Source organism: Syngnathus acus, chromosome 11 (genome assembly GCF_901709675.1).
Source record: "Syngnathus acus chromosome 11, fSynAcu1.2, whole genome shotgun sequence".
NCBI classification, from domain to species: domain Eukaryota; kingdom Metazoa; phylum Chordata; class Actinopteri; order Syngnathiformes; family Syngnathidae; genus Syngnathus; species Syngnathus acus.
In genome coordinates, this window is record NC_051096.1 from 4,211,481 (window position 1) to 4,227,309 (window position 15,829).

A 15,829-nucleotide genomic window follows, 5' to 3' on the forward strand; every position below is an offset into this window, starting at 1 on the left:
GACATTTATAGCTAATGTGAGGGTCTGTAACTTGCTAATCATACTCCTTCGGCATTATGAGCCACAGGTCACTTCTCATGCTTGAAGAGCGTAATACCGTTACAAGTCGGAGGGTCTGGTTGCCAGAAATAGCGGCCACTGATTTCAGTGCAGATGATTCTGTTGGCACCCTTCAGGATATAGCCGGGGTCACACTGGAAAACCACATGGTCTCCTGGTTCCCTACTGTCACCGCTGCGGGTTCCATTAGTCGGCATGCCCGGGTCATTGCATGAGGTGGCGGTAGAGACTGAAGAAGTAAAAAGGAACCTCAGTGAGATGAAAGCATCATTGCTATAAAAATGTTAACCAGTCGGGAGTCTGATCCAAATCCTCCTCTTTCATCATCACCATGAATGTCACGATCCTCACCAGAGAACTGCAGAGCAAAGCCTTGTTTGCTAGTGAAGAAGTCAGTGGTGAATTGCAGACTGATGGTATTAAAAGTGCTATGAGCATCTGGCGGTAATGCCGAGCCGCTCAACTCCCTCAGCAGAACCCCTCCGTCCTGGGGCCCATCCCAGATCCGAAGCACGTCGTGGATCTCTTCGGTGTGGAAAACCAAGAAATGGAGACTAGCGGAAGAAAAAGACACATTAAGATGAATCACGGCATAAAAAAAGTGGTTTAAAATAACCTTTAAAAGAGAATGGCAGGAATCAAACAGAGGGACAAATGTGATTTTTAAATATAATCACAGACACCAGACACGAAGCACTCAGTGGATGTTTTGCAGTGTCAGTCAAGAAGCTACTTCAGTCGCAGCATTTAATTTTCAGCCTCGACATAAGAAAGATGTTGTCAAAATATGGACTCTTCACTTTCACCAAAGACGGCTATCATCCAGCTGGATGTTACAAGCCAACAAGATGTGAACGTATTACAAAAGTAGGCCAGTCACAGCGCAGTGGATTTTCAATCACTTGCAGTCGTGAACATGCGTGAGAAAATATTTCACACAAACTAGCTTTCAATACTTTGTGTTCACATTTACTTAAGAATAAAACTTGGATCTTTTTTTTATCTATACAGCATGTCAGTCTTGATAACAATCCCAACTGTGCTGACTCATTCCCTTTCAAAATAAATCAATAAACATAAAATAAAATAAAAGGAGCTGTCCTGGGATAAGATGAGGAGGTGCAGGCAAATTATGTTGAGCTTGGCTGGTAGATGTAAATGAAATGCCAGTCAAGATGACACAACGTTCCCTCAACTGCTCTGCGGCATCTTGCTTGGATGTCGCAGATATAGTTGAACCAGCACTTTTTGTTCTTCTTCATGAAGATGCATTTGTAAATGTGGTCGTTCAAGACTATTATGTAAACATTGGGTCATTTTAATTGATGCCATTCTAAGGGAATAGTGGACACAAGCTATTTGGAGTGCTACTTCGAAATCCAACAACACATACATCGACACACAAGCAATGCCGAGGCTGAGCTGATGCATAGGAAAACCAGCAACCCGCTGATATGTTGACGTTTGGAAACAACTTCCCGCCGTGTTAGCATAATTGGTGTCAGAATCCGATTTGCACAAAGCGTGAGGCTCGGGCGGCAGCCAGCGGCTACTCCGCGATGCTCGGTGAAGGCCAATACGGCACCATTTGTCAAGTTGGGAACAAAACGCATATTCACGCTAATGGACATTAATGGGGAGCATTTAAAGCACAGGTGTCAAACTCAAGGCCCGGGGGCCCAGATACGGCCCGCCACATCATTTTATGTGGCCCGCGAAGACAAATTGTGCATCAAATTCGTGTCATTATTAGAATTGCAACTTGTCTTCACTTTTAATATCTTTTTTATTTAAATATTTGACCAGTTTTTACTTGTCTGATTTGAAAACGAGTTATTTGTCAGTTTGTTTTGTAGTGTTTACTGTATATAGTATTATTTGGGTTGACAGTCATAATGGCCCTCCGAAAGAAGCTATGACTACAATGTGGCCCGCGAATAAATTAGTTTGACACCTCTGATTTAAAGGGAAATAAAATTAATTAAATATTTTATAGGCTAATCCAAAAGTGTGAAATTAAGAGTAGTGGGATTGCATCACTTCTCTTTTAATTACATCAAGGCTCTGTTTACTAAACGTCAAAGATGAAAATAGGTTCTTCTCACATGCATTTAATTTGTTTTGAGCTGCTTGAGTGGTTCTCCAAAAAAGTAAGATGTGATATAGAAAAGCACCTTGGGGCGCTTTGCTAAGACGAGAGAGAGAAAAAGTGTGCCGGGCTTTTTGGAGTCATATTTGTACTAACTGGGTAAGGATGCGTTAGAGTCCAATTTGGTGTAAATGTTAGCTCTGGACACACGTAATTGGATGTGCTTGGGAGAAAGGCAACATATTTCGTCAAGGAAAAGGATTGCTCATCCAGTGTGCAAATTGCACAATAATAGAAAGTTGGATAATGAAGCCTTTATAGCGTGCGGTCTTATTCGTCAACTCTTGTCCACCTCTTAATTGGATAAAACGGGTCAATCAAGTGTCATGTGTTTGCACTGAGGAGAAGAAAGAGAGGCGAGGATGCAATTTATTGGCTCCCTTTTGATTCTTCTTTTACTGTTTTGTATTCATATGAGAGCAACAGAGAGAATTGGCGAGCGCTGTGAATACAAAATAGTCAAGGTGCAATCGCAAATTCTGTGGGGAGTGACATTTTTGTATTCATTTCATTGATTTACTCACCTTGACGTTATATGTGAACTTTTTTTTTCTAAGGTGTTGGTATTTTTTTATTGCTTGAGAGGGCATGCCACTCAATGCTAATTTCTTCTTTCTTTATAAACAAAAATGTTTTCCTACCATGCTACCTTCAGTAGCATTTGCTGCATGAGAAATACTTTGACAAATGCATTGCATATTTTTCTCAATAATAAATTCTGCACGATCAAAGGCATGTGCAGTATATAGAGGAGTCCTAGTATGTATGATGGCGGGGGGATGCCAGGGAATTAGAGGCGGCAAACTCACTAATGAACCTTTACAAAGAAGATGTGCAAAATATGCTTATATATGCTTATATATGTAATATAAATATATACATATATATATATATATACATATATATATATATATATATATATACAGGACTGTCTCAGAAAATTTGAATATTGTGATCAAGTTCTTTATTTTCTGTAATGCAATTAAAAAACAAAAATTTAATTAATAAAAGGATTGCAATATTTCAGTTGATTTGTAATGAACCCAGAATGTATGACATTTTTGGTTTTTTTAATTGCATTACAGAAAATAAAAAACGTTATCACAATATTCTAATTTTCTGAGACAGTACTATCTATTTATTTATTTATTTATTCAATTAATTAATTTATTTTTTCTTCCTAAGACAAGCAAATTCAATGTGGCAATTCTTCCACCTAGAAGGAAGTCAACGACAGGCCAATATCAGCTCGCCGGTGATTGATAACAGCGGGTGTGAGTGATGTGTGTGTACCACAGCACAAATGGAAGTACATTGAACAAAAGCCAAGAACGTAATCAAACGAGTAGCGAGTCCACCAAAGGAGCAAACCTAATGGTGCTTCCCGGAGCGGCCTCGATCGTCCACACGCAGTGCAGGTTGTGTTCATATGGGGCTGGGTAACCTGGAGACAGGATCCTACCGGTGGCCTCGTCCTTAATAGTCCCCCCACATTCAGCTAGAAAAAGAAAAATATATATATTTAAAATTGCAAGCAGTTTCTTCATATTTTCTGTGCCATCTCACCTGACAAGAGGAATACAAGTGTTACTTTGCTGAGAGCATAATAGCTCCTTACCGAGCACAAATGGCTCCGGAAGAATTATAACAATTGCGAAGGCGAACAGGAAAATTGTGCAGACCTACAACAGGCGGCTATGAGTGAGACACAAAGACCACAATAAAAAGCCCTGAGAGTGAAGCTAAAATAATAATAAAGGTAAAGAAACATCAGAGATTTAGAGAAATGTAAATGGAAAAACATTAGCAACATCACAATGAATGAATGAATGAACCAAAATAAATGAAAATGGATTTTCGCTGCATGCACTTCACTCCAGAGCCAGAGGGTACAAACACCGAATATCCGGCATTTTATAACCTCGACCATGAAATTATGACCAGACGTTTGCCTGAGGATCACCAGCTGTGCATATTAGCAAATAAAGCCAAAGATTTTCAAGCAGGACCGATCCGACTCACCGATACAAAGTGGCAAGGGGCTGTCCCATGCCCTCCTATCCCCCCTCAGGCAAGTGAGAACCTCGGGGCCTTTTAGAGTGTAGCCAGGGTCGCAGCTATACGACACGGTGCTCCCTGCAAAATGACCCTTGTCTTCTCGCTTGTAGCCAAATTGGGGGACGCCGGGATCTTCACATTTCACCAGCTCAAAGCCTGTGAAGAATTCAAACAAGGATTGTGGTTGGTTTCTTAAAGGTGCACTTAACATTGCGCCTTATCATCAGATTGTTGCTCACTGGTGAAGTGTAGCTCAAAGCCTTTGCTGGTATTATCTGCATTGGTGATGAACTCCAGCCACATGGAGCTCGAGGTGGAGTTCAGGGTTGTGTCAAGCATTTCATTGCCCGTAAACACTCCGAGCAGACGAGCCGAATTACTGCTGCCATCAAACACCTGTAAAAAAAATAATAATAAAGGAGGGGAGCTTTATTAAGATGATCAACAGTGAGCATGCTGTCCTCGCTAACATAGCTGGAAATACACAAAGAAGGGTGGGGGGGGGTCTCATGTCTCACTTTGAGTTGATCGTCCTCCTCCAGTCGAAAGTCTCGCGCTCGGAGCTGGATACCTTTCCCCGGTTGCGTCTGGATGGAGTAGATGCACTCGTGGTTGTTGCCGTAGTAACCGGGGTAGTTGGGGGAGAGCAGCACCCCTTGCATGCCGGTCACGGAGGAGCCGCATTCAGCTAGAGAGAAAGAGAGGCAACGGGGAGACCGACAGGACAGCGCAAAAGAAGAGTAGGAAGGGCGGGGGGGATTTGGGAGAGAGCAGAGAACATGTCAATCGCTATATGATTGTAACTCAATGCACGAAATGTGTGGAGTCACATTGTTGGCATGCAGATGTAAGGGAGATCTAAAATAAAGTTTGTGACCACCTACCAACACACCTTGGCAGAGGGGAGCTCCAGACCCGCCTCCGACCCCCTAAGCACACCACTCTTGCTGGACCCTCCAGTCTGTAACCCGGGAAACAGGAAAAGATGAGGGCGTCACCCACTCCATACTGAAGACCCTTTCTGGTACTGTAAGGCGGGATTCCCGGATCTTCACATGGTTCCAGATCATATTCTGGAAAAAAAACACAAATATTAATACAAACAAGATATCATCACATCTGCTGATTAGTGCAACAAAACTCACCAGAGAATGTGATGTTGAACCCCTCGTACGAAACGGAGAAATCCGAGAGGAAGCGAATCTGAGCCGTGTAGTTCCCAAAAAGTCCGGCGCTGAGAGGCGGAGGCAATGTGGAGCCTGTCAATCTCCAAAGAGGCTGCGAGAAGCTACTGTTCTCTGTCACCAATAAATGGTCGTGAGGGCTCTCCAGATGGAACGTGTGGAAGTTAAACTGGACACCTTCAAGGCACAAGAGGTAAAAAGTGATGTTCATTTAGTTTATATAAAAGAAAAAAAATGTCAGTTTAATGGTCATGCTATTCCGCCGGCGTTGTCGCCTTAGGCTAGCCTATCAGTGCTTCTCTTACATGACAGCTTGTTCGGCAACACATAAAGGACACTTAAGATGGAAGCGAGCTGACATTGTAATGGATTCCGACTGTCGACAGATTTCATCTGCTCACCTTTGCCGTGAGAGGTCTCGATTATCCAAGTGCAGTTGAGATTGTGCGGGTAAAAATCGGGGAAGCCCGGAGAAAGGATGGTACCAAAGTTGCCCTGGATGTAACCCCCGCAAAGAGCTGGTGTCAAAATGAGAATAAAATAAAACAAGTTGACTCCCTGGTGAGCAAATTGTCACTTGGGGTCAACATTTTGGACCGTACCATCGCAGCTAGGCAGTGGGCGGCTCCACTGAAAATTGGGTTCACATTCCAGAGGCTCCGGATCGCTGAGCGTATAGCCGGCGTCACAGCTAAAGGTCACCAGAGCTCCCACGTAGAAGTCATTTCCGTGGCGGAGTCCGTTGACGGGTATGCCCGGGTCCACGCAGTGATCTGACTGCAGCTGCAAAGCTAAAAAAATACCAAGGGACACGTGCAAAACAATTTTCTGAATTCGGTCAATCGAGGGACAGAGAATATTTAAATGCGGCACGATTTTTTTGAAAGCAGTCCAAATTAATTATTTAGCGTAGCATCCTTTTTCGACAAACCGATGAGAAGTTTTAGTCTTCTTTTTCCACTCTGCAATGTTTCCACATGAGTGAGCATAAATTATTCATACTTTGCAAAGATTTACCTACAGAGGAACTGCAAAGGGAAAATTACTGGGAGACCAACAAGATGGTCTCAGGGCGCCGATTTCAATTTACTAGGGCTTACTTTCGTAGCGTATTCGGAAACCGATGTCGGAGTGACTTTTGTCGGTGGAGAAGAGGAGATACAAGAAGCTGGAGGTGCTGATGAGGAACTGAGGAACTTGAGTGCCCTGGTAACTTCCAATCAGGGGTGAAGAGGGAAAGCGGCCATCGCGGACCTCGAGGACATCGTAGTTGACCTCAGTGCGGAACCTGAGGACGAGGAAAAAAACATTTAAATATCTGAATTATTTTTCCAGATTCATTGCACGCATTTGGTATGTTTCCCTGCGTGTGCTCATTCCCATTGTGTTTCTGGCTTTTTTTTCATGTCAAAGCACTTCATCTTCAAAAGACCCGAATAAATTGCAGTGACTCGGAGCTGCGTTATCTAAATGAAGTGTTTGGTGATATTTTATTGATGTGACATAAAAATGATAGACGAACAAACATTTATGTTGGATTCATTTTTCATGCCGTGCTATCAAGGCACGAGATGAGGACACGAGGATGAGCCTCGGTAAAACGCTAATGTTGCGTTTGATCCGACAACTCCCTCTCTCGCTCTCTCGCTGTCTCTCACTCTTGCACACAACCATCACAGCAGATTAGACCCCCCCCCATCTTCACAATGTCCCCTGACAGATACTTGCATAGAAAATGCCTGCATAACAACTTGCATGCGTGCACGCCGATTCCTGTTGGTGCAAGAACGTGGCGATCCCTCAGGGATTGAGTATCATATAAAGGGATCAAAAACTTATGAGGACTTATTCAATAAAATATGTCGTTGAGTGGCGGCGGGTGAGGGAGGGGGGGGGGGGGGGGGTTACACAATACTAGATCACTCAAAAAAAAGATGAAATGGCAACATTTGTATGACTGACTTGTCAAATATGATCTTGATGGGGTAGCCTGGAGGAGCTTCAATGATCCATTCACAGTTAAGAGCCTCCTTATAGAGTTCTGGCCAGCCGGGGGAGAGAATGATCCCAGTGGGAGCCTTCAACTCTCCTCCGCAGGGGGCTACAAGAACGAAAGACAAGACAGGAGATGGAAATGAGCTTCATCTCATTTCTTTTACTGCAAATGCAAATTGGTCACCTTAAGATGAACCGTATTTCCAAAGGAACATATGTGTTTCTCAATATATATTTCTCACCTTCACATCTGGGAAAAGCATTGTCCCAAACCACATTGCCATCCTTGAGGATGCACGATATAGTTTGCGAGCCGTGGGTTTTAACAAATCCCTCCTCGCAAAGGAATGTGATGGAACTTCCCAGCTGAAGACTCTCACCAAAGCGTTTCCCGTTAACTGGGACTCCCGGGTCGGGGCACTCATTGTGGCGAAATGCTGTAATAAAATCCAGAAGAGTGTCAGGCACAACAAACCTCCACTGACTATTTGAATCTTGCAAAAGTCTCATCCGAAACATTTGCTTGTTGCGAGGTTTAGATATTTGAGTCGAAACCTCGGAACAAAGGCGAGTTATCCAATACATCACCTGCGCTACTTTCACACTAACTTCGCAGCTAGGTGTTGATGAATCCCCACATGGATCCATTGAACCCAAACAAAGTGTGAGCCACACATCATCCATCATGCTGTTATTTATTAACACAGCCAAAATGGCCGCCATGCAGTTTGGCGTTTCCTTAATTAATGTGAATGATGGGCGGAAAAAAAACTGTCTCGTAGTCAGATGACATTGTCCTCTAGAACTCAACGGAAACCTTCAATTGACAGCTCCTGTCAGCGGGCTGTATTCGTTATATATTCACCTCGTACAACTTTCTCATTATAATTCATGAGCCGCCATGTGTTTTTCACAATTCCATTGGGGAGTCCCTTTCTGCGAAAAGGGGATTTGTGTTGCTTTGTGTCTTTGTAAAGGTCAGAATCATTTTTAAATTGTTGTTGAGAATATGACTTTGAATTGTTAAATTGACATACACACTATCAAACAAAAATGAAGTGAATTAAGTTTAAAGGCAATTTTGACAACAGAATATTTCGCAAATAATTCTGAGGTCAAAGTTGTCTTGCTTTCAGAAATTCAAATTCAAATAATTCCATAATAGTCCAATAAAATAAATATATAAATAATAAAATAGTAAATAATAAAATTCAAATAATTCCAATGAATTACACACTTGTGCATATGCAACAGCTGGAACAATCCTGCAGAAAAAAAAACAGACTACAGTAGAGTACATCCTGCTAACAGGTTTGCCAAAACCATCTGGATATTTCCTACCAAGTCAGCAGCGACGCAGAATAGAATATAATGAGCGCTGCTGCAATGTTTGTCGGCAAAGGATGCTTTGTCTTTGTTCTAGATTTATTTCGACGTCAAGCCTCTATATAGACAAAAAAGACAGCGAGTTTGTCATTTTCCTGGAGTCACTTGCAGTGTGTGAAAGCTTTGCCGCAGAGGTAGAGGAGTTTTGCAGATATGGGTGACTCATTGTTAGCTCACTTGATTTATGAGCTTCATTTGCATATGCATTGACAAGTATCTCGAATATTAAAATTCCAGCGAGGCTTTGATCAGCTTACTCGTAAAAGTGATGTTAAAGCCTCGGTTGGTATACGTGTGGTCGGTCAAGAACTCTAGGCGGGCGACGTGGGCACTGGTGGTCAATGGAGGTGGCAGAACGTCGCCCGAGAAGGTGCCCAGAATTGGAGACTCAGCCTGGCAAAAGACAAAGATTATCAGAATGATGAAAAGTTTTGAATTAAGGGTCAAATTACCTTTCCGCCATCTTTAATAGAGAGGAAGTCAAATTGTTTCTCCATGCTCAGGTCGTTGAAAGCCAAATTGATTCGACTTTCCGGGTTGGTTATGATCAACCAAACACAATGCATGTTGTTGCCGTACTCTTGCGGGTAGTTTGGGGATAGAAGAACTCCCGAGGGTGTGGTGAAGTTGAAGAAACAGGAAACTGCAAAGAGGGACGAGACAGACATTTTTAGCGCTGACGACATCGGGTTCATCAAGAGCATGTCTTGGTATTAGCTTGGAAAAAATTCAAGCCACGTTGCCTGAGAAACAGCATTAGCTAAGCTCTGTAGCGAATATTTCATGGCAGAAATGCCAACAGCGGGTTGCTTAAAATAGCAACAGCACTGGTGAAGATGACAATCCGTCAGTGTTCATTTGTGTTATTTCCAAAACTCAAATTTATTCAATAAACAAGATTTTGCTGAAGCTAATTTTAATCAACACTGTCATTTCTGTGTCAACTATAATTTGTGTTTATTTCCCCAAATTAAATGTTTATCTCCAGATTACAGCAATTGGAATTATTTACCTTTCCTTGACTTCCTCCATTTGTCTTTGCAATAATTGGGAAGCAAACCCAACGTATTGTTGGAAAATTCACATTGCTGCAAACTGCCGAGCTAATCCGACCATTTATTATGCAACAAGCCAGCGCTCATCCACAACCGTCATGCATATTAATGTAGACAAATTCATTGTGTTCCTGCGAAAACACGAACTTACAAACGCAGCTGGGTTTCTTGGCCGACCACTGGTTGTTCTTCTGGCAGGTAATGTTCTTCTTCCCCACCAGCTCAAAAGCAGGCAAGCATTCAAAGTACAGCCTGTCGCCGTGACGAAAACCTGTCCCCTCACGTTTACCGTAAGCGGGGATGCCGGGGTCACCGCAGCTGCCTTGGTCAATTTCTGGTGGAGACAAAACAAAACAAAAATTGTGTTGAAATGGGTTTTTTGGGGTAAATTATTTTGAGAGGATTTCAGGATGCAAATTAGACTTGCGAGTTGAAAGAATTCAAAGCATATCTTCTCCTTCATTAAGCAGAACTCATTGTTTTAATTACATTTGCTTTCTGCATACTGTTCCACTTTCTGGGTTATTTTTACTGAAGGAAAACAAACATCTTTGGGCCAGGGAGACGTCTTGCAATGCGGGGTAAGGTAAAAATTTATTCAGAAAGCAGCAGACACTTGAAAAACTTGCACAACTTGACCTTGATCACCCTTCAGTGAGTCGGCAAAATAAGCCATTTAGCTTCATTTGCATCAAACAATGAACACTTGACAATGCCGATATTGCAAGAACCTTTCAAGCAGCACTTACCTTCGTAAGAAACCTTGAAGCCCAGAGATCCGCTGGTATCATCCGTTTTGAAATTGAGCCACATCTGATGACTGGTACTGACCACCAGATCCGGAGTGGTGGTACCTGACAGACTAATAAAAAAATTTTTTTTAATATCCTTCATTATCTGACATTATAAAGTACGAAAGAGAAAATAAAATAGTTGAGGCTTAGTGAGTGGGAAATCAGTCAGTGGCTCCGAAGTAATTTGCCCCAATCTCAAAAGTAATTTCATTCAATTCTAATTAGGTAGGAATGCCAACATGAAGAGCAAGTAATTAAGGGTTCCAAATTCAGCGATGGCAATTGGAAGCTAGTCAGAATATAAAAAAGGTGCTGTATAATGGCGGTTACCTGCAATTTCCAATATGATATTTCCTAAATGGATTTTTGTTTTTTTTTGACAATACACAATGCCACACATGCGTCATTGCAGTGTTTGAAAAGGGGATGGAGGGAATTATTTTTGCCAAAATTAAAATGCTGCAAATAATAATAAAAACGACGGATTGCAGAATCCAACAAAGTTGTTTAGGAAGGGAGAAGTCAGAGTGGGTCAGAGTCGATACTCACACATGAAAGATGGTTTTCTGGTCCCCCACCACATCGCCATCCCCTACTGTCAGTGTGTCATAGCCTCGCTCCAGGTCAAAGTCCTCAAAGGTCAGCTTGATCACCTAGACAACATCAATGAGAATAAATTAAATAATAAATGCTGGACGATTTATTTCGATTGACTCCTACCTTAGACGTATCTGTCGCAGTGATGACCCAAGTGCAGTTAGCATTGTTGTCGTATTGGACCGGATAATTTGGAGACGTCATGACACCGCTCGGTCCTTTTAATTGACCTCCACACATTGGGGCTAAAATAATACAGATCATTATCACAGAGGAAACTGCAATGATCAGCATTAGATTAGAAATTTAGACTCCAATACTTCTTGACCCAAGTGCAGCCCAGATAAAGTTAATCATAAAAGCCTTTGGCTGATTCGCTGGTGATGAGGCCTGGAAGGCACATTTCGAAATTGGATTCCTTACATCCTTACAATCGTATTAGTACATCATTATCTGGTTCTCTTCGTTGAGTTAAATCAGCTGCATATGGACTCCCTCGAGGGTTAATTCTTAACCGTATATATTTTTTTTCCTGTTCATACTGATAATAATTGCAGCATGGACAAAATCTGGAACCTATTTTTTGTCTTTCTGTGTCTTGTCTGAAAATCCTTGAAGCCGTGCCAAAGTGTCCACTGTGATTTATGATTACAATCATAACTTTGAGGAAATAAAACTATGTGAAAGCGCAGAGACTTCCATTTATAATGTCAGACACAAGTAAGATGCTTCCCTTCACAGTGACGTTTCGAAAATGGAGCTTCAAGGTTTTGCACCAGTGATAATGCAGCTCAATATACTCAATATACAATACTCGCAGCTTCAGGGAAAAAAAAAAAAATGTCTATTTGGCTCCATAAATTCGTAAATAATATTTAATAATAATAAATCTTGTGAGCATTGCAGCGGCCAAATTTCCAGCTTTGGAAAATCGGCACATCCAGAGGGGAGCTTTGACATTTGTGGATATGCAAGAGAGTGATACGCAATCATAAGAAAGCCTAACTAACGTGTACACAACAAAGCAATCTGTTAGGGCAACAATGTGGCTCCTCAGTGCAGAGGGAGTGAAAACTTTGAAGCAGCCAATCCTTCAAAGGACAATGTGACTTTTGTTATCAAGGCCTGCGGGGATCTGCATAGAGGAGCTGTTAAACATCCTTTCAAATTAACGCAGAATTTCAATGAGTGCTCCAAGGCAAGTGTGTGCGTGGGTACCTTTAAAGTGCCGAAAATTATTTAAAAGGACTTGAACCAGTCCGGGTAAAACACTTAGTGAAGCCGCTACAAAGCAATTACCGTAATTGTCGGACTATAAGTCGCGTTTTTTTTCATAGTTTGGGTGGGGGGGCGACTTATACTCAGGAGCGACTTATATATGTTTTTTTTCACAAATTTTTACTTGATCATTAACACATCGCTTACTTACAAGTATAGTTGACCACTTCACATGTTATTTTTAGTATAGTTGATCACTTCACATGCTTTGATATCTTTATCTTGAACATATTCAAAACATGAAAAATAGAGAGAAAAAATCAAATAAAGTAATTAACACTTTAAAGCGCCATATCCTCTGGACATGTCCTCTGTCACCAGGATGACATAAAGGACGAGAAATTTGATCGATGGATTTAATGATTTGGAGTGACACAAATGGTTTGATAATATTGTTGTTTATATGATAGTTATTTAAAATATAGTTTATATATCGTTGTATGGGCCTGTGGAATAATTTGAACTGCGGCGCGGCACACGGCATTGTTGACAAAGGACGATCGATGGATTTAATGAATTGGAGTGACACAGATGGTTTTATAAACGTGTTAGTTTTTTTTAAATAACGGAATGTTACGTCAGGCCCGTTCTCAGCTCCTCGTTTGTGTTTGTCACGTTAGCATACCGTATCGTTTAGCCTGTTGTTGCTCGTTCATGTCTGTTCTTGGTGTTGGATTTTGTCGAATAAATTGCCCCCCAAAATGCGACTTATACTCCGGAGCGACTTATATATGTTTTTTTTCACATTTTTGGGCATTTTATGGCTGGTGCGACTTATACTCCGGAGCGACTTATAGTCCGAAAATGACGGTAATAATATTTGCTCTGACCTTGATGACCCTTATAAAAATAATACATGGCAAAAAAAGACTAGTCAGTCAAATGATGCAAACTTAGTAAGCAAATGACGTAAAACATGGAGCATATTGTGGTGACCTCCAGTTCTCCAGACACTTGCCTCTACAGATGGGCCGCTCGTCACTCCAGCCCACGTAGCTGTCAGTCACTCGCAGGCAACTGATGCTCTTGGAACCCTGCAGCTCATAACCCTCGTCACAGGAGAAATGCACGGTGGCACCCCGCCTGCGGCAGATGACGTACATTCAGGTGATATATTCATATTCCTATTTGAATATTCAACACGGTTTTTAGTTTTACCTAAAATCAGAGCCTTTTCTTTTGCCTCGATCTGGGACGCCAGGGTCGGGACACATGTTGTGTCCTTGTGCCACACCCATTTGAGACACTGGGGGAAAAAACAAAAATATGTCTTTATTTTGTATATTATTATTATTATTTTTATTATTAATTTTATTATTTTGTATTTTTTTTTATTATATATATTTTTTTATTATTGTTTATACTATTGTTTTATATATTTTAGTGAAAAACTTACAGACTGAGATCTTGTGATAGTTGTCTTTGCTCGGTAACATCTTGACACCCCGAGACTTCAGCTCAGTCATCTTCTTCACTGTAGAGGGGGGAAAAAAAAAATCCTGACATTATGAGTGGCATAATTTTTGCTTGAGGAGGGGGGGGAACCTGTTTAAATTTGCTCCGAAAACAAATGCTCATCGTCTGTCAATGAATATTTGCAGAGGAATTTCAAAAACCTTCATCAAACTCTCTCTGTTTCTTTTTTCATACTAATTCAGTTTGATGACTTTGTCAGTTCTTGACATCTAAAGTGTGTGCCTTTCTGATGACGCTGACAGAAAAAGAGAAAGAGAATAAAGACAGTGTCTTCATGAAACGTGCGCTGCTACCGGAGTCTCGTAAAACGCGGAACCGTGAAAGAGAGACATAATGAGTGCAAACATTAAGAAATGGAAGGATGGTATTTGGGCATTAGCATCCGTGTTTGTGCAATGTACAGAACATATAAAGTTAAAAATAGAAATAATTATGAAATCTACTGTGCACAGGTTGAAATGGAAAACAGGATTTAGAATGAAAAGCAGATTAAAAATGTATATGACAAGAACAGATAGAAAAAAAAATATTTTTGCTCATTTTCGCTGAAAATTAAAGCAAAAATGTTTTCCATCAGGTTTTTCTCCACTGGCCTTGACATCATCGTCTCTGTTCAGTGTCTTCTTGAGAGTAGGAAAATGAAAAGTAAGGTCATTAATATTTTATTTCCCTCGGAACACGCTCAGCAGATCTGTCGCCCTCTTATATTATGAATTATCTTTTGACACAAGTTCATAGGTTAAGATTTTGCTCTTGCAGCCACAAAGAGTCCAAAAATCTTAAATTGCTCATCAAAATCTACATGTGGACATTTTGATGCGATTCACATTATCCTACCTTGGTATTGAGCGCTGAAACCTTTCAGTTTGTGGTTGCCGTCCGATGTAAAATGCAGACGAAGCCAGTTCTTGCTGCTAATAATGGGAGAGGGGAGGTTCGGGCCAGTGAACCTGTAAGTACATCGAAACAGAACGGAGCTGAGTACCTTTGAGTATTATGTTGAGAGCTTTTTAAGCATGCCACAAACGGATTAGTTAGCACATCTTGTGCACCCGAATGCACTTAAATAAAAGACCCGGTGCTCACAGACACAGCAACAAAAGCACAAGTGCTTAAGTGCTTCGGGAAATCTTGGTAGACTCTTTCAAGCTGTATCATTTATTTATTTATTTATTTATTTAATATTTGTTTTAATATATTTAATAATAATTTATTTAATTTAATATATTTCATTTTTTCTATTTATTTATCCGTAGTGAAATTGAAATTTTAATTTATTTATTTTATAAATTTATTTTAATATATTTATTCATAATATATATTATTTATATAATACATAATATATTTTATGTAATACATTTTATTTTTTAGCATTTATTTATGCATGATAAAATTGAAAATCAGGTGTATGCATCATACGACAGTGGACTTGATAGATGATGCAATACTGATATGAACGGCCATATTTGTTCGGGGTGTGTGTTATATCGCCAAGGAGAATCGAAAAGAGTCAGATCATGATCACACTACTCACTCGCTTTAAATGATCCCCCACAGATCACTAACAGCTAGCAATATAATATTATATAAAAATGAAATATCATAAGAAAGAACGAACACATTGATTTGTCTCTCACGGCAGTTTGAGCACAAAATAACTTAAATAGAGTCTGACAAATAAAAAAAGCCAAAGACTCAGGTGACAACAAGCCTGTGCAACCCATAAAATGTGGCAGTAACGATAAAGTATATAACAAAGTGTTCATCCCATCATAACACCTAACAAATTTGGCAGTT

At 40.7% G+C, this 15,829-nt stretch overlaps 1 protein-coding gene across 1 annotated transcript in view; it reads right to left on the bottom strand.

The window, feature by feature from the left end:
• The window catches only part of csmd2 (CUB and Sushi multiple domains 2), an 83,304-nt gene that overhangs the window by 30,964 nt on the left and 36,511 nt on the right, over window positions 1–15,829 (bottom strand). The window contains 23 exon segments of the mRNA XM_037263489.1: window positions 98–289; window positions 412–614; window positions 3,581–3,707; window positions 4,232–4,423; window positions 4,507–4,663; window positions 4,786–4,955; window positions 5,152–5,340; window positions 5,413–5,628; window positions 5,853–5,969; window positions 6,054–6,242; window positions 6,552–6,739; window positions 7,414–7,552; window positions 7,689–7,883; window positions 9,090–9,225; window positions 9,285–9,475; window positions 10,039–10,221; window positions 10,637–10,749; window positions 11,231–11,334; window positions 11,402–11,523; window positions 13,515–13,639; window positions 13,715–13,802; window positions 13,953–14,030; window positions 14,870–14,982. Coding sequence (XP_037119384.1) covers window positions 98–289; window positions 412–614; window positions 3,581–3,707; window positions 4,232–4,423; window positions 4,507–4,663; window positions 4,786–4,955; window positions 5,152–5,340; window positions 5,413–5,628; window positions 5,853–5,969; window positions 6,054–6,242; window positions 6,552–6,739; window positions 7,414–7,552; window positions 7,689–7,883; window positions 9,090–9,225; window positions 9,285–9,475; window positions 10,039–10,221; window positions 10,637–10,749; window positions 11,231–11,334; window positions 11,402–11,523; window positions 13,515–13,639; window positions 13,715–13,802; window positions 13,953–14,030; window positions 14,870–14,982 — 3,527 coding nt within the window.